This window comes from Bos mutus, chromosome 16, assembly GCF_027580195.1.
Source record: "Bos mutus isolate GX-2022 chromosome 16, NWIPB_WYAK_1.1, whole genome shotgun sequence".
NCBI lineage: Eukaryota > Metazoa > Chordata > Mammalia > Artiodactyla > Bovidae > Bos > Bos mutus.
The window spans coordinates 58,976,884-58,997,963 of record NC_091632.1 but is presented as its reverse complement, the minus strand read 5'-3'; the positions used below and the strand labels follow the sequence as shown (position 1 = coordinate 58,997,963).

Here is a 21,080-nt window from a genome sequence, read left to right as displayed (position 1 = left end):
TGGCTGCAAGATGGCTTCAGCAGCAGTAGACCACACACCATTGTAGAGCCAGTGAAGTAGAAGAAGGAACCTGTCCACTCTCCCCGAAGCCCCAGGAGAGGTCTCCTCATACCTCCCCCTGGCTCTGGCTGGGTTACAGCACCTTCCCCGAGCCAACCACTGAAGCCAGGGAACGTGCTGCTTATTTGCTAGAGACCCACCTACCTCCCACCTGGGGGCAGGGTCCATGCCACCCAAATCTCACAGGCAAGGAGGAGGCAGGGAGGCTTGCTTCTCAGAGGGTCATTGGTGGTGCCAGAAGGGGAGCAATGGCCTCTGAGTGGGAAACTACAGAGAACCCACTGCACCTGCCCAACTGGAGGAGCAAAGTGACTTAACTTCCTTTGGTTACTGATTGACTGATTAGGGAGGGGTGGACCCCCTCTTTCCACAGGGTTGTCAGGAGCACACAGAGGCCTCAGAGCTACTCATACAGCATCATTGCTAAGTGTTAGCAGGACAGTCCAGTTCAAGAACTACCAGGACACCGAATAGTCTGCAGAAATCAGAGATCACGGTGAACTTCAGTGGCAGTTTTAGTGTGTGTGTGTGTGTGTGTGCACGTGTACTAGGCTGTGTCCAACTCTTTGCGACCCCATGGACTATAGCCTGCAAGGCTCCCCTGTCCGTGGGATTTTCCAGGCAAGAATACTGGAGTGAGTTGCCATTTCCTCCTCCAGGGGACCTTCCTGACCCAGGGATCGAACCCATGTTTGAACCCTGCATTGGCAGACAGATTGTTTACCACTAGTGCCACGTGGAAGCCCACGACACTTTTAATAGATCTGCCAATTAATAAAAAGAAACCCAGCCATGGAGATCAAACTCATCTGAGGCTATTTCCTATTATTGTCATGGGAAATTGTAGGAAAGTGCACATTCCTTAAGGGAGTAAACTTCCTTATCTTTTCCCCAGAGCCTCCATCAGTCAGACCTTTTGTCTTGTGGAAAACATGACCTCTCCCCACCATCAGCTTGCTTCTGACCACGTGAAATGAGTGCATGCTTTACACACGTGCTCTCATCACACCTCGTGTATGACCCACGTATCAGAGAGGAGGGCATTGAGACCAAGGCCAGGCTGCCAGACCAGCCGCCCATCTGGCTGTCCCCATCCTTACTCCCCATGTGTGGTGCCCACACCCCCCGCAGAGGGCTTCATACGTCCTTGTCCATCCTCGAAGACAGCCCAGCCCAAGGTGCCTTCTCAGACTCAGGCCCTTGTATTTGCATCCGTCGGGCCACCTGCTGGCCTCTCCTCCCTTGCCGCTACATCCTTTTCCCAGGAGAGGATGCATGATATTCGATCCCTTCCCATCCATCACGATGTTTTCTTCCTGTCACTCAACCTCACCTTTAAAGCCTGTGTTCTCAGCAGCCTCTTCTGCCAGGTTGGCGTCCTCACTGCACACATGCTCACTGCTGAGCACCTCCAGCGGACCAAGCCTGGAGCCAGCTGTGAGGACACAGTCTAGCCATCACAGGGTCTACATCTTTCAGGGAATGAATTCTCCCATCTCCACCGAACTGCTATCACAACGAAAACGTCTCTCCCTCAGCAGTCCCCTCAAACCCCAGCCTTCCTCCACACCCCTCACATGAGGACCAGCTGGAGCATCTGGGCCAGGTTGGCCTTAGGCTTCCAACACCAGAGGCGGTGACAAGCTGTTCGGCACTGAGACCCCTCTGATGAGAGTTCCTTGTGCTATATTCACAGGTGACTGCTGGCTGCTGGCTGCAATTGCCTCCCTCACTTTGAATGAAGAAATCCTGGCTCGAGTCGTCCCCCTGGACCAGAGCTTCCAGGAGAACTATGCGGGGATCTTCCACTTCCAGGTAACTTAATAGTTGGCTCAAGCTTCTCATCACGTCCTGGTTGTTGTTATTCAGTTGCTCAGTCATGTCTGACTCTTTGCAACTCCATGGACTGCAGCACACCAGGCTTCCTTGTCCTTCACTATCTCCCGAGTTTGCTCAAACTCATGTCCATTGAATCAGTGATGCCATCCAACCATCTCATTCCCTTCAATCTTTTCTGGCATCAGGGTCTTTTCCAGTGAGTCGGCTCTTTGCATCAGGTGGCCAAAGTATTGGAGCTTTAGCATCAGTCCTTCCAATGAATATTCAGGGTTGATTTCCTTTAGGATTGATTGGATTGATCTCCTTGCAGTCCAAGGGACTCTCAAGAGTCTTCTCCAATACCACAATTCGAACAGGTCCTGAGGGCCAGGATCATGTCCTGGGTACTAGGAGCAAGTGTGGAGGTTAGGAATGGATCCTGGGGGCCAGGAGCAGATGCTAGGGGCCGAGAACAATACTCTTCTACTAAGCACCCTGAGGAACATCAGGAAGCTCCCTGACCTGCGACCAACCTGGGACCCTGTAAGGACAGCAAAGGCGAGGAGGGTGGTAGGGCAGGGTTCTCAGGAAGTGGTTCCCAAGTTTTTAAAAAAGTGTGCTATTTGGGATCTGAGACAAAATGTTAAGGTAAGGCTCACTGTCCTCCTTGTATGCTGGTAAATGAGAAATAGTATTTTTTAAAGTATAAGGTGCAGGGTAGAGGGTAGAAGGGGAGGGTGTGGCCTCGGAGGGAGGGGCAAGCATGTGTCCTTGGTTTCTCAGTGAGGATGAACCTGCAGGACGAGGGCTGGAGGGAGCACCTCTTCTCAGGGTGGGCTCATGGAGCCTACGCCCAGGGCCTCCTACGGGAGGAACCAGGTGCAGCTGAGGCTCGTGGGGTGGGAAGGACCCCAGGCTGCCACCTGCCACCAGCTCCCTCTCCAGGCCAGCCCTCTCTCTCCCTGCCCTGCAGTTCTGGCAGTACGGCGAGTGGGTGGAGGTGGTGGTGGACGACAGGCTGCCCACCAAGGACGGGGAGCTGCTCTTCGTGCACTCGGCAGAGGGCAGCGAGTTCTGGAGTGCGCTGCTGGAGAAGGCCTACGCCAAGTAAGTGCCTGCGCCCTGCCCCCACCAGCCTGCCCCCAGCTGCCCTGCATTCTGGAAAAGACAGAAACTATTCAAGGACGATTTTGAAAAAAAAAAGTCCTATACTACAGAAGGACTACTCTGGACAAAACTGGGCTTGAAATTCAAGGAGATAATGCACGTGGCTATTGCCATTTTTCACCAAATGCACAGGAACACACACGGCACTGATCGTGCTGGCCTTGAGGACTTCTACTTCCTTGGCAGGTCGTGTTACATTTTTGTCAGCTAAATGCATCAAGGATTTCTTTGCCAAATGGGCAAAACGATCCATTGCAGAGGTATGAAAATTATGGAAATTTGCCCAGAATACATAATACACTGATTAGAAATGGTTTTCCCCAGCCCTCCCAGCTGCATCCCCCACAAGCTGCCTTGTCCAGTGCTCAGCACTGCCTGTTCCCAGCAGGATCCCACCCCCTACCCCCATCTGTCCAGCCCCCTCCAGAGTGTGCCCGGTCCTGGCCCTGCTGCCTGGGCTCCCTCTAGGAAAGTGAGCAGCTCTCAGGCATCAGGAGGATTTCTGTTCCCTCCAGCCCCTGCCAGGGAGGAGGGCCAGGAGTCAGACACCAGCTGTGAGAAGCTGGGGCCTGAATTGCTGCTAAGTCTACACACAAGCAGTAGAGTTAGGGAAGCCACAGGGCAGCAACGTTGTGACCAGGGCACCATCAGGAGCAACCAGCACCTCCTAAGACAGTGCCGAGGATGCTCAGGGAACCTACTTTCATTACTGAACTGCTGTCCCCTTTTAAGCTATAACCACCAAACAGCCCATTTAGCAGACCCCTTTCCTGCCAGGATGCAGAGAGAATCAATACAGGAGGTTGGCCAGATAAACATCCAGGTCCTTCCAGCTGTAAGGTTCTGTGAGACTTTTCCAAAAAAGTAACCACAGGGACAGTCACCTGCCCTCATGGGCAACTTGAGCTGGAGACAAACCAAGGAGAGACTGAGCAGAGGGTCCCTGGAGCATCCAACAAGAGGCCTGAGTTGGGCAGGACACTTTGAGAAGCGGAAGTTTCAACTCCGGAGGCCACAGTGTCTCTCCCCTTCCCGCAGGATCAATGGGTGTTATGAAGCACTTTCGGGGGGCGCCACCACCGAGGGCTTCGAGGACTTCACTGGAGGCATCGCTGAGTGGTATGAGTTGAGGAAGGCCCCTCCCAACCTGTTCAGGATCATCCAGAAGGCTCTGCAGAAAGGCTCTCTCCTGGGCTGCTCCATCGATGTAAGTCCAGGCCTCCCTCCCTAGCCACATCCCAATCTGCTCTAGTGGAAGTGAGCTTCCACGGTGACTAAAAAGTCCCACTGCCCTTACTCCCCGAACGACTAGCCCATCTTTTGTCCGCCCAGGGGTGGCTAGGCAACAGTCAGGCTGGCTGGGGGTACAACTGTTGCCCAAATGGTGACTCCAGCCTCCAGCTGTTCTCTCTCCAGCCCACGTACAACCCTCAGCCTCCTGTGACTCACCACCCAGATCACAACTTCTGTGAGAGTCCCCTGCCCTCTGCTGGGCCCAAGGGCAGCACCATCCCATTCACCTTCAGCCCACCTGCAGGGCCTATGCCCAGAGCCCAGCAGCCTCCCCCAGACTGGTGCAGGGTTAGCAGATCTGTAGGAAGACTTTAGGAGGCACAGGGAGGAACCATCTCCTCATGCAAGCCTTGCTGGCACACCTTGCCAGGGGAAGGGAGGTGGGTGTGACATCCTGTCAGCAAGGAGCCGCCAGGCTTTGCCTGTGCCCAGTGGCCCAGCCCTGTCCTAACCAGGAGGAGCTGGTTGCTCTGGGATCAGGCATAAGAAGCCTGGCTCTGGGGGGTCCAAGTCTGTGTGCGACTCTAGGCGGAGATTTGCAAACCTTCTCTGCAGACCATGTCCAGGCATAGACCCTTTCTACTAGCAGCCCTTCTCATTGACTCAGACAAAAATAACCACCTCCATCACAACAGATGGGGAATGGGATCCCTGGGGAAGCCTTTTTTTTTTTTTTTTTTAAATTTTATTTTTAAACTTTACAAAATTGTATTAGTTTTGCCAAATATCAAAATGAATCCACCACAGGTATACATATGTTCCCCATCCTGAACCCTCCTCCCTCCTCCCTCCCCATACCATCCCTCCGGGTCGTCCCAGTGCACTAGCCCCAAGCATCCAGTATCGTGCATTGAACCTGGACTAGCCAGACTCCAATTCTGAAGTCAGGCAGAAACGGAGGACTACCCTCGTGTAAACCCTGCAGCGGGGCGGGGCAGGGCGATCCGCGCGGTTTCCGGAGACCCAGCGCATTTGGGCCGCCCAGGTGTGTGCCCTGAGCCCCCTCTGCACGGCGTGCCCTTTTCCTGCGGGAATTTGTGACTGCGCGGGGCACACACACGAGTGCAGGTGCGGCGCCCCCCGAGGGCTGCTTGCAGCCTCTCCTCTGGTTGTAAATAACGGCGGGAGGGCTCTGGGCGGGAGTGGGGCGGCTCTCTCACCCACCACCCAGGCCCCCCGCCCTGCGGTAGGACCCGAGCGAGGGAGGGAAGGAGGGAAGAAGGCGGGATGTGGAGGCCGGACTGATTCTCCCGCGTTTGCAGATCACCAGCGCTGCGGACTCGGAGGCCATCACGTTCCAGAAGCTGGTGAAGGGGCACGCGTACTCGGTGACCGGCGCCGAGGAGGTAACGCCCGGCAGGCATTCCTGGGGATCTTTCTCTCCCTCACCCGATGGCAGAAGCACATTTTTGCCTGCTTGCCGAGGGTGGGGCCCCGCGTTCCCGGTCCTTTCCCAGCAGCCCCGAGTTGCTGAAGTTCAGGGCTCGCGACGGGTGGCCCTCCCCAGCGCCTGCCGGCCGCGCGCTGCCCTCTGCTGGCCGCGAGTGGGGCCAGGCGCAGTGCCATCAAGTTCCAGAATCGCCTCCTTCCTCCAGACCAGCTAAAGAGAACACGACACAGTGTCGTGTTCCAGCCTCTTTAAAGTGCTTTCACATTTGATCTCACAAAAGCATTAGTGCCCCGGTTAGTGTTCAAATCTGACTCTGCCCCTTGCACGCTGTTGGCCTGGGCAAGTGTTTAAACTCTCTTCTACTCCCCAGTTTCCTCAAAGTTGAATTAGAAACCATAATACAGTGATACCCGTTGTAAGGTTGTTGAGGTGAATCAAACGAGTTAATACGTGTAAAGCGCTCAGACTTCCTGACAAGTTGTGTATAAACAAATCGCTCTCCTTGACTTGGCTGTTATTATCGTTACCATGCTGCTGCTGCTGCTGCTGCTGAGTCGCTTCAGTCGAGTCCGACTCGTAGCGACCCCATGGACTGCAGCCTATCAGGCTCCTCCATCCATGGGATTTTCCAGGCAAAGTACTGGAGTGGGGTGCCATTGCCTTCTCCGTATCATTACTTTAAATGTTGTTAGATAGCCATCTTCTAATCACTGAATGAAGACTAGATCCTAGGTCGTCTGACATACTCAGTGCGGTTTTTTGTTTTTAACCTTGAATCTTTGTTTTATCCAACTCCCCACATCTTTGTATTTTGAAAAATCTCAAGTCTACAGAAAAGCTGAAAGAATCATATAGTAAACATTCAAATGCTATTTCCCTGGATTCAACAATGGTTAAGATTTTCCACAGCTGTTTCATCGCTTAGTGTGCACTTTCTTTCTGAGCCATTTGGAAGGAAATCGCAAATGTCACAACACTTCACTCGCTCCTGACATTTCAGTATTTATCTCCTGCCCACAGGGACACTGTCTTACATAATCCCAGTACTGTTTTCATGCTGAAGAAATAAACATTAATTCAATAATGTGATGCAATAAATAGTGCATATAAACATTTCCCCAGTTGCTCCAAAATGTCTTTTATAGCCTCCTCAATGCCCCCAGTCCAAGGTTTAGTCAAGATCCATGTACCGTTTTGCTTGTCATCACCAGTGTTCATTTGACGGAGCTCCTGTGACAAAAATACATCCTATTATAGTCAGCTGAACGGAGGTTCACAGGTGACGTGCCAGTGCAGAGCCCAGAACAAGGGCGTTTGTGCCTCTGGCTCACAACGGAGGTTGAAGAGCCCCGGTCTTCTGAGGGTTAGACCCAGGAGCTGCCACAAGCTGAGCAGCAGCGAGAGTCTAGGGGTCAAATCCTTCTCCCTTTTGTGATCCCCCTTGTAACATGGCTCCCATCCCTGCCTCATGGAGAAAGGGGCTTTGGGCCGGAGAACCTCCAGGCCTGGCTTGAACTCAGCATCTCCCTCCTCTCCTTCACCCACCCGTCCTTCAGGTGGAAAGCAGAGGAAGCCTGCAGAAGCTGATCCGCATCCGGAATCCCTGGGGAGAGGTGGAGTGGACCGGGCAGTGGAATGACAAGTGAGGAGGGTGGTGGGGGTCTGGGTGGGGGGCGTCCGGCCAGGAAGCTCTGGGAGGGGGGAGCTAAGGAGAGCACGCATGGCGGCTGTGCTGAGAATAAAGTCCCAGAGCACAGGGTTCCCCACCCCGAGTGGGACCCATGGGGCTGGTGGCCCCTCAGGACTCTTAACCACAACACTCCAGCCACCTGGCTGCCTTTCAAGGCCCAAGCTCCCGGGATGCTCATCCTTTCATCAGCTCATGGTCCACCCCTTCGCTGGCTCAAAGTCACTCTGCTATTGGATCTTCAGAGAAAATACACACCTTTCCTCCTTCAAGCACTCGTTCTATCCCAAGGATGTAAACGTTGTGCCAATAGAAGTCCTCTGTTGATGTCCAGGGTTCTTGGTTGGCCTGTTCAACCTTCAGCTCTAGGGTGAAATCTCCCATGAGCCCCTCTCCTGGTCTTCCTCTGCTCCTATCTCCCCGTTCTCCTCCACAGCCCAGCAGCTACAATTCCACCTTTTCCCTGGCCAATTCCCAGGCAGCCTCTGCTTTGGCAGAGAGACACCCACCAGGGCCCGCAGGTCAGCTGCAGAGGCCAAGATGAGCACCCCCTCCCCCCTCCATTGGATTTCTGCTGCTGCTGCTGCTAAGTCGCTTCAGTTGTGTCTGACTCTGTACGACCCCATAGATGGCAGCCCACCAAGCTCCGCTGTCCCTGGGATTCTCCAGGCAAGAACACTGGAGTGGGTTGCCATTTCCTTCTCCAATGAATGAAAGTGAAAAGTAAAAGCGAAGTTGCTCAGTCATGTCCGACTCTAGCGACCCCATGGACTGCAGCCTAGCAGGCTCCTCCGTCCATGGGATTTTCTAGGCAAAAGTACTGGAGTGGGGTGCTATTGCCTTCTCCGATTGGATTTCTAGTCACTCCTTAAAAGAGCTGCCAAGCCCTTCCCAGTTTGGGTCACTGATGCTACTTCCTGTCTATCCAATGGGCTGTGTTCATTCTTTGGAATCTTCCTTGCCCCCATCTTCCAGGATAAGGTATCCTCTCACCCTACTGCCCTGCACCTCTCAGCCACCTGGGTGTCACTTCCCTTCCTTACTGGGGTCTGGGCCCTCAGATGAGAGAGCGTGTCCCTGGTCCTCAAATTTGGAGCAACTTGGGGAGAAGTCATTGCTCCACACTAGTTTCTAATGTCTGTCCCATCGCTTGGTTTTCCAGCTGCCCAAACTGGAACACAGTCGACCCCGAGGTGAGGGAAACGCTGACTAGACAGCATGAGGATGGGGAATTCTGGTAAGATTCTTGGGCTTTAAGAAAAAAGGTGACTGATCTTTACTCAAAATTGAGTGAGATTATTGTGTGGAGGGCACAGGAGTGTGGGATCAGGGTTTTGTTGTTTTAAATTCACTGTAAGACCTTGAACAAAAAAGTTCCTGAACCTCTTCAATTTATCCATCTCAACAATTGGGTTTCAAAGCTGAGCAGCTCAGCAGAGAAGGCTATGAATTCCTGCAGGAGTGTTCAGGTCCTGAGAACACGAGAAAAAGAGGGGAAAGATGGACTTCACTCCTAACAAGTTCCTAGAGAATCTTCCCAAGGCTTCAAGAAACAGGTCCCTGGGAGAACAGGGATGGGCCTGGGCATCTGTGTCTGTGCTGCTCTGAGACCACCCACATCTGTACAGTCCTGACATCTTACCAACTGAGTGTCCATATTTTGTCTCATTTGATACTCGTGTCTCCTTTGACACCCCCGTTTCTACAGATGAGAGTTCTGAGTTTCAGAGAGGCTTAGGTAACTTGTTCAAGATTACCAGCTGGAAGGTGGCAGCACCAGGACCGGAACCGGCGCCGTCCGATGGCTGACCTAGTGGCCATGCGGCCCTGACATGCTGTCCACTGGCTGCCCTAACTGCGTCCTAGTCTGGCCTTGGGTGGAAGGTCCAGGCTTGCCAGTGCATCCTCTGGCAGCCTGGGTCACGCGTCCTTGCTTTTGCAGGATGTCTTTCAACGACTTCCTGAGACACTATTCCCGCCTGGAAATCTGCAACCTGACCCCTGACACACTCACCAGTGACACCTACAAGAAGTGGAAACTCACCAAGATGGATGGGAACTGGAGGCGGGGCTCCACCGCGGGCGGCTGCAGGAACTACCCGAGTGAGCCCCTCTCAACCTTACCCTGGGGTGCTGCACCCCAGCCTGGCTGCTCCTACCACTGGGGCCCTCTGTCTCTCCTTCCTGAGTCTCCATCTCAACACCCTCTCGGTCTCCTCAGCCCCTTCCCTTCTGTGCTCACCTTTCTACCTGCCTGGGCAGAACCCAAGACGTGCTGAGTCTGTGATTCCTCTCCAGGCCCTAGATTCCCTGATGCCATGACCTCACACTGAGGTAGCACTAACCCCACTTCATGCCCATGGGCTACTTTATCCACCCAAAGCCCAAGCAGCTTAGCCCAGCAGAGGTTCTCACCCACTGGGTCTCTGCACATCCAGGCCCTGGTTGTTGCCTGGCAACACTTTTGTGCCCAATTCACTCAGCCAATGCTGATGGGGCCCTGCTCAGAGGAGGTGGCAGTGAGGATTCCTCTAGTGGTTCATCCTTTGTTGATTCCCTTGACTCTTCTGCCTCGATGACCCAGTCCTCCCCTGCCCTCTCTACCTCAGAAACTGTCTCATCACGATGACATCTGCCGATTGTGGAAGACACATTGGGTGCTAGTCTTCACAGAAGACTTCTGGGGCAGGCACTTTATTATCATCTCCATCCTTAAGATGAGGGGACTTGGTGAAGTTAAATGTCTTGCCCAAGGGCCACAGAGCCTTGACTGTGCCTAGGGTTAAGAACCCAAGCAGTCTGGCTGTGAAGTCAGCCTTTAAGCACTGCAGTGGCAAGTCATGGTCATATATGGATTCTCTGTTACAGATGAAGAAACCGAGGCTCTGAGTGGTATGCTCGGGCCACAGAACAAGTAGTCAGACTGGGACTAGCTGGTGCCTGTAGCTCTGGTGCTTTTAATCCTTCACCTCATGTGTGCAGCCACCAAGCAAGTTCCAGAGGTTCTAGGAGACTGTCCTCTGCCTCAGACAAGACTATCTTCCACCCCTTATTTCAGGGGTTGGTAAACTCTCTCTTGAGGGACAGATAGTTGATACCTGGCTCTGTGGACCACCCAGTCTCTATGGTAACTATCAACTGTTGCTGTAGCCCAAAGGCAGCCATACTTAATGAATGGATGTGGCTGTGTGCTAATAAAACTTTATTTGTAAAAACAGAGCCATAGTTTGCCAAGCCCTATACTAGATGTTTGGAGAGGGTAATGGCAACCCTCTCCAGTATTCTTGTCTAGAGAATCCCATGGACAGAGGAGTCTGGCAACCTATAGTCCATGGGGTCGCAAAGAGTCAGACACGACTGAGTGACTAACACATACTAGATGATGTCTTTATTTCCAGAATCCAAGTATTATCCCATCAAGGAAGGGGAGGCAATCATATTAATTATCCTTAAAATGAATGAATCTCAGCTCCTTCCAGCACCATGGGAGTGGGCAAGGGCACAGGCCCAGGAGGACAGGGACACAGAACAAGAGGCTGAGATTGTGCACTGATGTTCCTGGCCCTTAGTTCATTGAGGGGGCTGCAGAGCTAGTCCCCAAGTCTCCCTAGCCATGCCGTCCAAGCCATCTCTGACCCCCGAGTTAGAGCCTGGTGAGGGGAGGAAAAAGTAGGGGATGTCATAGCTGATCCAAAGGAGATCTGGGCCTCAGCTCTGACCACCCTGTTCCAGGGTGAGAAATGCACCCCCCCTCCAGTCCTGGTCTCTGGTTCCTCTTCCATCTCCCCCACCCGTGTGTTGTGTGTTGGGTGACTGACCCCGCCCCTCTCTGTCTGCAGACACGTTCTGGATGAACCCTCAGTACCTGATCAAGCTGGAGGAAGAGGACGAGGACCAGGAGGACGGGGAGAGCGGCTGCACCTTCCTGGTGGGCCTCATCCAGAAGCACCGGCGGCGGCAGAGGAAGATGGGCGAGGACATGCACACCATTGGCTTCGGCATCTATGAGGTATGGGGGCGGGGTGTCCGCGGGGCGGGGCATCCACGGGGGCGGGGCATCCACGGGGGCGGGGCTCCGCCTTCCCTTCCTTCTCGGCTCTTAACCTCTGCCAACCCCAGAAGCAGACCTGGGGAGGGGGCTCCAAACCAGAAGCTTGGCCAAAGAAAACCAAAGCCAGGGTCCAGGCCAGTCTTAGGAGAAGTCATGCAGGGAGGTCCCTGCAGTTGGTCTGTGTCGCTGGAGGCCCCCCTTTCCCTGCAGCCAGCTTCCGGAGGTCCCATGGTATCAAATAGCCTCTGTGGCCCTTCTCACATCCCCAGGCCTGGCACTCTGGTTGGTCGTCAACCTCCAGTAAATCGAACAGATGTGAACTGAGGACAGAGCATATGGAACCACACGGGGCACCAGCGTGAAGGCAAGAACTGAGCCAGCAGGTGCTCTCTGGTCTGAGTCCACAGAGTGTCTGCTTTTATGGCAGAGCGCTGGGCAGGGGAGCAGTTAGTTGGCCTTAGGCTCCAACCAGGGCTCCGCAGGTGGAGCCCGGCCCCCACACAGGCACGGTGACTTCCCCCATGTCCTTTCTTCTGGAACTTTGCAAAGTAAACCAAAGCCCAGCTCAGCCACAGTCAGAGAGCAGCCATGTCATTGCCACTACTGGGTCCCCTCCCCACTCCTTTCTACAGCACAGAGAAGAGTTTCTCCCAGCCTGGGGTGAGCAGTGGGAGAAGAGGGGTGAAAGGAGGACTTCAGAGCTGCTGAAGTGGGGTGCACATCGGTGTGGTGGGGGGCCCTGATGATGTGCTGGAGCTGGCCCACTCTCCCTGGCCCCACCCTTCAGTGAAGTCACTTTGGCAGCCCAAAAATGACCTTGGCAAGGAGTGGGCAGTATTTACACTGTAGAAATTAGGAAATATTGCAAATTAGGGTTCCCACAATCCCTCAAGAGCCAGGCTCCCAGCACAGCACGTGGGAGTCAGGCACAGTGTCAGAGAGAAGGCTGTCTGCTCACTTCACTCATCAGGGCAGTGATCTACCTTCTCACGCACGAACAGGTGGAGTTTGGCAAACATCATCTTTGCTAAAAATGCACACAATTCCAAGCTCCTCAGTCTCTGAAGTAGGAGCTGAGGACTTCAGAGCTGGGACAGAATAACTGCCAGAAAAATGCAGACTGAATTGTGACACCCAGCCCACCCTACCCCCACCACTCACAGGCCAGGAAATCTAGCCATGGGCTGCGAGAGCTGAGAAGGACCTGGGGGCTCATTTGATCCCATTTTAGAGATAAGGAAACTGAGGCCAGAGAAGGGAAGAGACTTACTTGAGGAAATACAGATGGAGGTGGCCAATAGGAACCTAGAACTGACACCTGCTGGCTCCAGGCCAGAGCACATCCTGCTGCTTCTTCAAGCAGCTCAGCTCTGTTTTCCCTGGGGGAAGGAGGGGTGTAGGCTTTGCTGCAGGCAGCTGGTAACTGTAGACAGCCACTTCACAGCTCCAAGCCTTGGTTTCATGCTCTGTAAGTTAGGAATGGTGCTAAGCGCTCATCCTCATTATTGCTAAGTCCTAAGAATTTTTTTTAAAATGTGAGAATGCTTTGAGTTCCTTGGAAAATACTTATTTTGATGACTTAGTTATTCTTGCTAAGGCTACAGAAGGAGTAGAGTAACAAAGGAGACCATCTCAGTGGTGACATTTCTTTATGGAGCTCTTCCAGAGTCTGAATTACACATGCTTTCCTTTATTTGCAGGTTCCAGAGGAGGTACGTCTGGCACGCGACAGCCCCCATCCTTGGGGCTCAGGTTCACCAACAAGGAAAAGGCTTAGACTGCTGGCTCTGGGGTCTCGTGAAGTCTGGGCAGGGGCTCATGTCTATGAAGAGTGAATGCCCACCCCCGCCCCCTAAGCCCTGGTGAGGTTGCTCAGGTCCTAGGTCTCACGGTCTAAGCACATGGGGAGGGGTCCGGGACAGTCCCAATGGAACGTACTTTCTCCCTGAGGCCCGCAGAGTCAGACACATTTAGTCCTGGGTGGAGGTTCGTTGGTCCTGGAACTGCAGGAGACTCTTCTCAAGAGTCCTGTAGTGCTCCTAAAATAGGCTAGAGGGACTTCCCTGGCTGTCCAGTGGTTAGAACTCTGCACTGCCAGTGTAGGGGGCGCAAGTTCAATCCCTGGTCAGGGAACTAAGATCCCACCTGCCTCATGGCATGACCAAAACAAAAAAACTGGCCTAAAGAGAAATGATGAGCCCTACAAGTGGTATTATAAGGAGATGGGGGGACATAGCAAGAGACCTGGACCCCGTTCCCAGCTCTGCCACCTGCAGGCTGTGTGACCTTGGACAATTTACTTGCCCTATCTGAACGTCAGTTTCTTCGTCAGTAAAACTGACCAACCATCCACCTTACCAGATTGTTGGGATGCATTGAGATACTTGAGAGCACTTAACAGGCCCACAGTCAGGCTTCACTGAGCTGGTGAGATGCACAGTTGCGGTGTGTGTCTTTAAAGGCCACGGTTGGTTATTCAAGTCAACACAAACGAGGCAGAGCACCTGGTAGCATCCTGGGTCTTTGCGGATGCTGTGGACAGACTGACACCCCGGGTTTGGGAGCTGGGACCCCTCCTCACCTGTCTGCTTGTGTCAGTGTGTCTACACCACACAGAACCGAGCGGATCCCAGCCACGGGGACTCTGATATCCCCGAGTCATTGCAGCAAGGCTGAGGACCTCTGTCTGAGTGAAGAGATGGGGTGTCTGCAGACAGTGGGTGAATGTGGGTCCCCTCTTACGTGTGTCTCTGAGCTGCTGTTTGGGCTGAAAGGCTTGCTTTTTATCTGTGACGCTCCAGCCTTATGGCTGTGATCCTCTCACCCCAAGGAGTGGAGAGGGCGGTGCTTGGAGCCCTTCCCTCCATCCACTCCCACATGCTCCTCTTTCTTCACCAGTTGACTGGACAGACCAACATCCACCTCAGCAAAAAATTCTTCCTGACAACCAGAGCGCGGGAGCGGTCGGACACCTTCATCAACCTGCGGGAGGTGCTCAACCGCTTCAAGCTGCCCCCCGGGGAGTACATCGTGGTGCCCTCCACCTTCGAGCCCAACAAGGACGGCGACTTCTGCATCCGGGTCTTTTCCGAGAAGAAAGCCGACTACCAGTAGGTCGTTCAGCCCTCCTCCTCCGCGCCCCTTGTTCCTGGCTTGCCTGGAGCAACCTCACTCCTCTGAACGTCAGTTTCTTTTTCTATAACACCTGCCGGCTTCAGGGGCGAGCTATTGAAGAACTCTAGCGCTGTCATCACGTCAGCAAAGAAAATAGCCACTCAGGATCTTTGGGGTTAGAAAGGGGTGGTGGCAGAGCCAGTCGCAGAGCCTGACTTTACAGCCGTGTCTCCGAATGTCCACCAACTAGGGCAGTGCTGGTGGGATCCTTGTGTCCCCAGTCCGCCGGCCTGGCAGAGCCAAGGGTGTGAGTAAGTCTCCCCGCGGCAATCACTAGGTCTCAAGGCGTTCCCCCTTCCTCACTGGAGCCCAGCTGTCCAGGATCCTTTTTAGCTGAAGCCACTGTCAGTACAGCCTCAATTCTAGTGGCTTCTGCTTCTCCGGCTGCTGCCCAACTGTGTCTGTTCATCTCGGCCCTTGACTGCATGTGATGTAATCAGCCTGGGGTAACTTAAGCAGATGGAGATTACTGGAAGGCCATGGAACTCTCTAGAACCTACGGGAGGCTGGACAACGGGATAGAAAAGTGCAGGGACCTCAGATGCTCCCGAGGACCAGGGTGTGGGAAGCAGGGGTTGTGGTGGCTGCCGTGTCCCCTCTGACCTGAGTCACATGCTCAAGGTCAAGAGACTCAGTAGAGTGTCTCCGTTGGATGGGCTCTAGAAGCTGCCTAGAAGGGGAGGGCAGCAGGCAGGAGGGCCAAGGATGATGGCCCAGGCTCCAAGACAGTGCACGGCAGAGAAGGAGTTCCTCTTGAGAAAACTGGGGTGTTGTTAAAGTGAGGGAAAGTGTCAGAGCTTCGAACGGGTAACAGCACTGCCATGGCTGTAGCTTTCCTGCCTCTGACAGGCTCCCTTCCTCTGCTTAAGCTCGCCGTGGGGCAGGGCCTTGCTCTCAGCTCCTAGGATCCTCGGGGCTGGCCTGGTATTTAGCCTGTGGTCCCCACTGACAAGGAAATGGGGACATGACACAGTGCATTGGAATGACACGGTCCTATGTCAACCTCAGTCCCCTCCCGGGGAAACCTCAACCACCTCCTTCCCCGCCACCAACTCTGCCATCTCTTGGGGAGCTCCCTCCCCAAAGGGGACACGCCATCCCTCAAAGGTGTCCACCTTCTTGTCCCAGGATATTAATCCTGATTCTAACTGTCAGCACCAAGAAGTCTCCGCGTGCATCCTTCTGTGAGGCATCAGCACGGTAGACGGGACTCTTGGTGGTCTAGTTTGAGATCCCAGGGGCCGGAGGGAGACCCTCCTGGGCTTAACTTGCCTCACTGTAGAGCAGAAGGACCCAGCCCTTCACACAGGCGTGGGATAAACCAGCCAGTGCCGGAGCCTCATTTGAAATCTCCCCTAGGCCTCCCCGGCTGCCTGCCTCCTCCCGCCCTAGGCAGCAGGGTATGCTGATTCTCGGTGTGTTCACGAGGGCAAAGAGTGTTTCCAAGGGAACCTAAAAACTGTTCTCCAGGCCAGAGCACCACCGCCATAGTACATGGGAAGCCTGTGTTCTTTGATAAAGACCAAAAACTAGGGACCAAAAACATTCTGATGCTCCAAGTGTTTTTGGTGATGACACTTTTTTAGATCGTTTCTGCTTTAATTTCTGCTGAAATTACGGGATGTGTTGTCACAGAAACTTGGGATGCAGAGAAACCCCCTGTGCCCACCCCATGCTGGGTGTAATATGCCAGTTCCATTTTAGCAGGGATTTCTGCCCACTCCCTCTGCAGTAACACACGCCTTCCTTCTGCTTCTAGAGTTGTCGACGATGAAATCGAGGCCAACATTGACGAGGTACTGTAACTGTTCGAATTCCATGCCTGTGTCCCACACAGCCCAAGAGGAGAGGAGCAGAAAATAACCCCAGGGGTTTCCGAGGCCCCTGGGACTTCAGGAGCACAGCTTGAAGCTGGGGTGCAGCCCTGGCCTGGGAGTCTGAGGGCCCCTCCTGCACCAGTTCTGGCTGCCACGTGGGGCCTGGGCGGTGCCCCAGGCGTAGCCCACAGGCGTGGGTGCCACGGAGGATGGGACCCCCCGGCTGCTCTGAGCAGCGGGCGGTCTTGTCACTCCCCTTTCTGGACCTCAGTTTTCTCACTGATTAAACCAAAGTGCTGCACAAGATTTCTCAGGGTCCCCAGAGTCCCCAGAGTTGTGATTCGGGGTAAGGCCTGAGGGCTTTGAGGGCTACAGCTCAGGCCTTGCAGACTTGGCCCAGGTGGAGGAAGGGGACCACACAGAGGAAGGAGCACTCTTCGGCCGTCCCGATGCCCGCCGGGGCTCCGTGATTCTGTTACTCTCGGCTGCCGAGGCTCCACACTCGTCACAGTGAGAGACAGAACGATTTCCAACAGCCTCATATCTGTGCTCTCGACGTGGTCAGTGTCCTTCCAGAACTTGCCAGCTAGTCTTTATGTTTCTGAGCGCTCGTTAATTAGATCATGAAAGTCCATTTTAGTGGAATGTCAGAGAAGATGTCTATGTGAGAAATGAGAGTGTAATTCCCTCTCACATAGTATACATATTTCCTCTCGTGGGTTTTAACTGGAAAAAATTCTTTTATTAATTCCTCACCTGTCCTTAATCTCAGTAACCTTAGAATTCAGGCCCAAGAGAGGGAGAGAGGGTTCCTGAGCAGGGAGGGGAGGCCACCCTGGAAGGGAGAGTAGACATCTGCTGGTCACCCTCTCTCACTCCTGGGTCTCCCTCGCCTTCCAGATTGACATCAGCGAGGATGACATCGATGATGGATTCAGGAGACTGTTCGCCCAGCTGGCCGGAGAGGTGAGTGGTCCCCAGGTCCCTGTTATGTGTCCTGCTTTGATACCAAAAATGGGACAGTCTTTGTCCTCAAAGACTTCCATTTAAGCGGGGAGCAGAAACAAAAAACAAACAGAACAAAAGCAAAGAGGAGTTGCAAATGTAACTGAGGTTTCCGTTGAGATTCCTTGCTAACGGCCTCCCTAGAATTTTTGTGCATCAGTCGACAGGGGCTTCCGCTGTCCGGTCAGCTCTCGATGAGATCCTCCTACCTGAGGACTCCGGGCCTCTCCTGTGTCTGTGTCATTTGCTCTCTGCCACTGTGACTGAGGCGTGGAACTTGGCCCCTTCTCCTTGATTCCCACAAAAACATTTGGGGAGATGGCGGGTCTTTAATCTCAAGGATGTAAGCAACAGAGTACCAGACATCCCTGTTCTTTAAAAAGAAATCTCTCAGCCACTTGGGCTTCGGTCCACTACAAAGTTAGTGGGCCTCCTGTTCCAACAACTTCAAAAAATGCATTTTCCTCCATATATGGAGGATGCTAGCTCTTGCCAGTGTCCACTGTCGACTCACCTAGGCCTCCTCATCAAAGAGCTGAAGCAGGCACCACCTGCTCCTGCATGCCTCCTGGTTTCTAATGGAAGGAGCATCACAGAGATCCATTTCCCCTCTAATTGAATCATACACACCGACATACACACACCCCCCACGAAGGCACAGTGTCAACCTTGGTCTCAAATAATAGGGCTTGTCCCCCAGTTACACAATATGTGTACGTGAACAGAGGCACCCACACCACTCCTGAGGGGCTCTGGCATCAGAGGCCACAGAGAAAGTGCTGGGCCAGTTCTTGGAGACAGCTGGTTCCAACTAACGCCACAGGTCTTGGTTTTAAAGGGAGGGGAAGGCATGCTGTGTGAGAGGAATAGTGTAAAGAACTGAGTCTAAAGACCACAAACATGGATAGAGTGGAGGATTTATTCTTTACGTTCTCTACAGCAAGGCAGTGGTGAATGAACTCTGCCTGTTTTAATATTGTACACTGAAACACTAACTAGAATTCGGGCTGTGGCTGTGCTACTCATAGTGCCATATGGGGGCGGCAGCATCATCTCCTGGGGGCTTGTTAGAAATGCACATGCGGGACCTCCCTGGTGGTCCAGTGGTTAAGACTGCAGCGGAGCACTGGTTTGATCCCTGGTTGGGGAACTAAGATTCCTCATGCCACACAATGCCAAAAAAATAAATAAACGAGTAAAGAAGAAATTAAGTGCTTTAAAAATAAAGTAAAACATTAGCATCTTTAAAAAACAGAAATGCGCACGCATAGACCCCAGATCTAACGCACCTCGCAGGGCTCCGCTGGAGCCCAGCTCCTCTGGACACTGGTCACACACCTGCTCCTCTGTGCTACATGCATTCCAAGGGAGCCAGTAATGACACTTTGGTTGTGTGTTTCCACAGGACGCAGAGATTTCTGCCTTTGAGTTGCAGACAATCCTGAGAAGAGTGCTAGCAAAGCGTGAGTATCCCCTCCTTGCAAATCCCTCATCCTGCTCGTCCTCGTGCAGTATGAGGGAACACGGGGATCCTTCCCTTTCCCATCTCAGATACTGTGATGGCTGAACCATCATTCCCAGTCCTGCTCAAATACTGCCACCACCAACAAAGAACTGGATGAAGGAGGTTCTACTCAATGTGATTAAAAAAAAAAAAAAAGGTGGGGGGCAAAGGTAGGACTTCCCTGGTGATCCAGTGGTTAAGACACCTCACTCCCAATGCAGTGGGCATGGGTTCCCATCCCTGGTCAGGGAACTAAAATCCCACATGCCACGTGGCTTGGCCTAAAAAGGCAAATGTTTCTGGAGTCTGGAGGTCAAAAGTCATATCCAGGTTTCCATGACTTACTAGCTCTGCGGTCTAAATGAAATTAGGTAACCTCCCTGACTCTCGTTTCTTTATCTGCAAAATAGGCACATTATTATTTATCTCTTCAGAGTGACTGAGATGACATGTAGGAATTGCGTAGCACCAAGTCTGGGCTCTGTAAATGGTGGCTGTTACCATGATTAATTGCTAAGAAGGAGTGAGTCAGTCCAGACGAAGGAGGGAGCCGGAAAGCACTCCCCATTGCTGGACTCCCAGCTGTGTTCAGTGGGGAATGACTGACGGAGCGGCACTAGCTCACTGATTAGCCAAAAGATGGAAAAATGCATGATCTCTCTTTCACTCAAACTAAGGGGATGGCATTAAAAAGGCTCATCTCCCAAATGTGTGTTTAACTGCACCTGGTCAGGCCAGTTCTTATTGGGAGAAATGTCACTTCAGTTGACCCAGTGGGCCAGGCAAGTGGCTTCAAGGCTGCCCAAATGGCTGCTTTCAGCCTGGGCTGACGGGCTTCCACAAAGAGTGGGCAGAAGTAGGTGGCAGCTTGAGAAGGAACTAGAGAGCCATGGTCCTCACATACCCTTTCAGGTTTAACTGTTTCTTAGGCAAAAACTAGGGCTTCCCAGAAGACTCTAGTGGTAAAGAACCCACATGCTTATGCAGGAGACATAAGAGACACTGGTTTGATGCAGGGCAACCCACTCCAGTATTCTTGCCTGGAGAATCCCATAGACAGAGGAGCCTGGCAGGCCACAGTCCATAGGGTCACACAGAGTCGGACACGAGTTAGCACACATGCAAGCAAAAATTAACAAGGGCTGGATAGTCCACCTCCCCAGTGTTGATCACCACTGCAGAGGTTAGGGAGAAGGTGTGCACGCATGTGCGCACACTCACACACACATGTACACATAGAGGCATTTCCCCCTCAAGTTATCCTGAGAACTATGCTGCTTTGATAAGACAGCAGCAGTCCACTGAGCAGGGACTGTCGAGTATCAGTTCTCAGACCAAATCAGAAACAAGTGAGTATGTTGTCAGGTCTGAGTGTCAGTCTGGGGATTGTCTCCAGAAGTCCCGGGGACTTCACTCTGGCTCAATCCCAAGAGATGAAAATCCTCCTCTGGAAGCCAAAGAAGGTTCTAGGCCTGCAGGGTCTTCCATCACAGTGGATGCAAACAACACACCCTTCATGGAAACCATCTGTGGCCTTGGAACAAATGGCTGCTTTTGAGCGTCTGTGATTCGAGGAGCTGCAGTTAGGGGGTCGATCGGCCAGAAAGGCTGGGCCAGGGCAGGGCTTCCCCAAGATGCGTCCCAGTCCTAGGCTCCCCTCCTCTGATCTGGGGGTGACGAGAAGATGGTGTTTACCCTCAAGGCCGCCAGGCACAAGTGAGGTCACGGGCTCTTCAGCTGTGTGGCCGTCATAAGCCCAGGGACACAGAGGCTCGTTGTTTCTGCACAGATGTGGGGAGGGGAGGGGTATGGCCAGCTCAGATTCAGCTGCTCTTTGTTGGGGGCACAGCAGTGGCCTCCCCCACACCTCAGAGCGCGGTACCTCCCCCCAAGCAATGCCTGGTGACTCCTCCTTCTCCCCAAGGGGCCCACGCACAGTCTCATGCCCACACGGAGAAGGGGTCAGTGCCCAGAAGGGCAGCTTTGAGACAGGTTAGGTCCTAACATTTCATGGCAAAAGGGGTGGGCTCCCCTGAAGGCTGTGGGAAGACTCATGTCTGTGGCGAGGTGCTCACTCCACCTACTGACCACCAACTACACGGGACTCACCTTGC

The 21,080-nt window shown here is 53.3% G+C and overlaps 1 protein-coding gene across 1 annotated transcript in view; it reads left to right on the top strand.

Annotated features, from left to right (window-relative positions):
- The window catches only part of CAPN2 (calpain 2), a 58,271-nt gene that overhangs the window by 29,465 nt on the left and 7,726 nt on the right, over positions 1-21,080 (top strand). Inside the window, exons 3-15 of the mRNA XM_070385457.1 lie at positions 1,757-1,875; positions 2,852-2,985; positions 4,084-4,252; positions 5,601-5,684; positions 7,285-7,370; positions 8,578-8,652; positions 9,358-9,518; positions 11,255-11,424; positions 13,167-13,178; positions 14,365-14,576; positions 16,400-16,436; positions 17,358-17,423; positions 18,868-18,925. Coding sequence (XP_070241558.1) covers positions 1,757-1,875; positions 2,852-2,985; positions 4,084-4,252; positions 5,601-5,684; positions 7,285-7,370; positions 8,578-8,652; positions 9,358-9,518; positions 11,255-11,424; positions 13,167-13,178; positions 14,365-14,576; positions 16,400-16,436; positions 17,358-17,423; positions 18,868-18,925 — 1,383 coding nt within the window. The remainder of the gene's footprint in view (positions 1-1,756; positions 1,876-2,851; positions 2,986-4,083; positions 4,253-5,600; positions 5,685-7,284; positions 7,371-8,577; positions 8,653-9,357; positions 9,519-11,254; positions 11,425-13,166; positions 13,179-14,364; positions 14,577-16,399; positions 16,437-17,357; positions 17,424-18,867; positions 18,926-21,080) is intronic.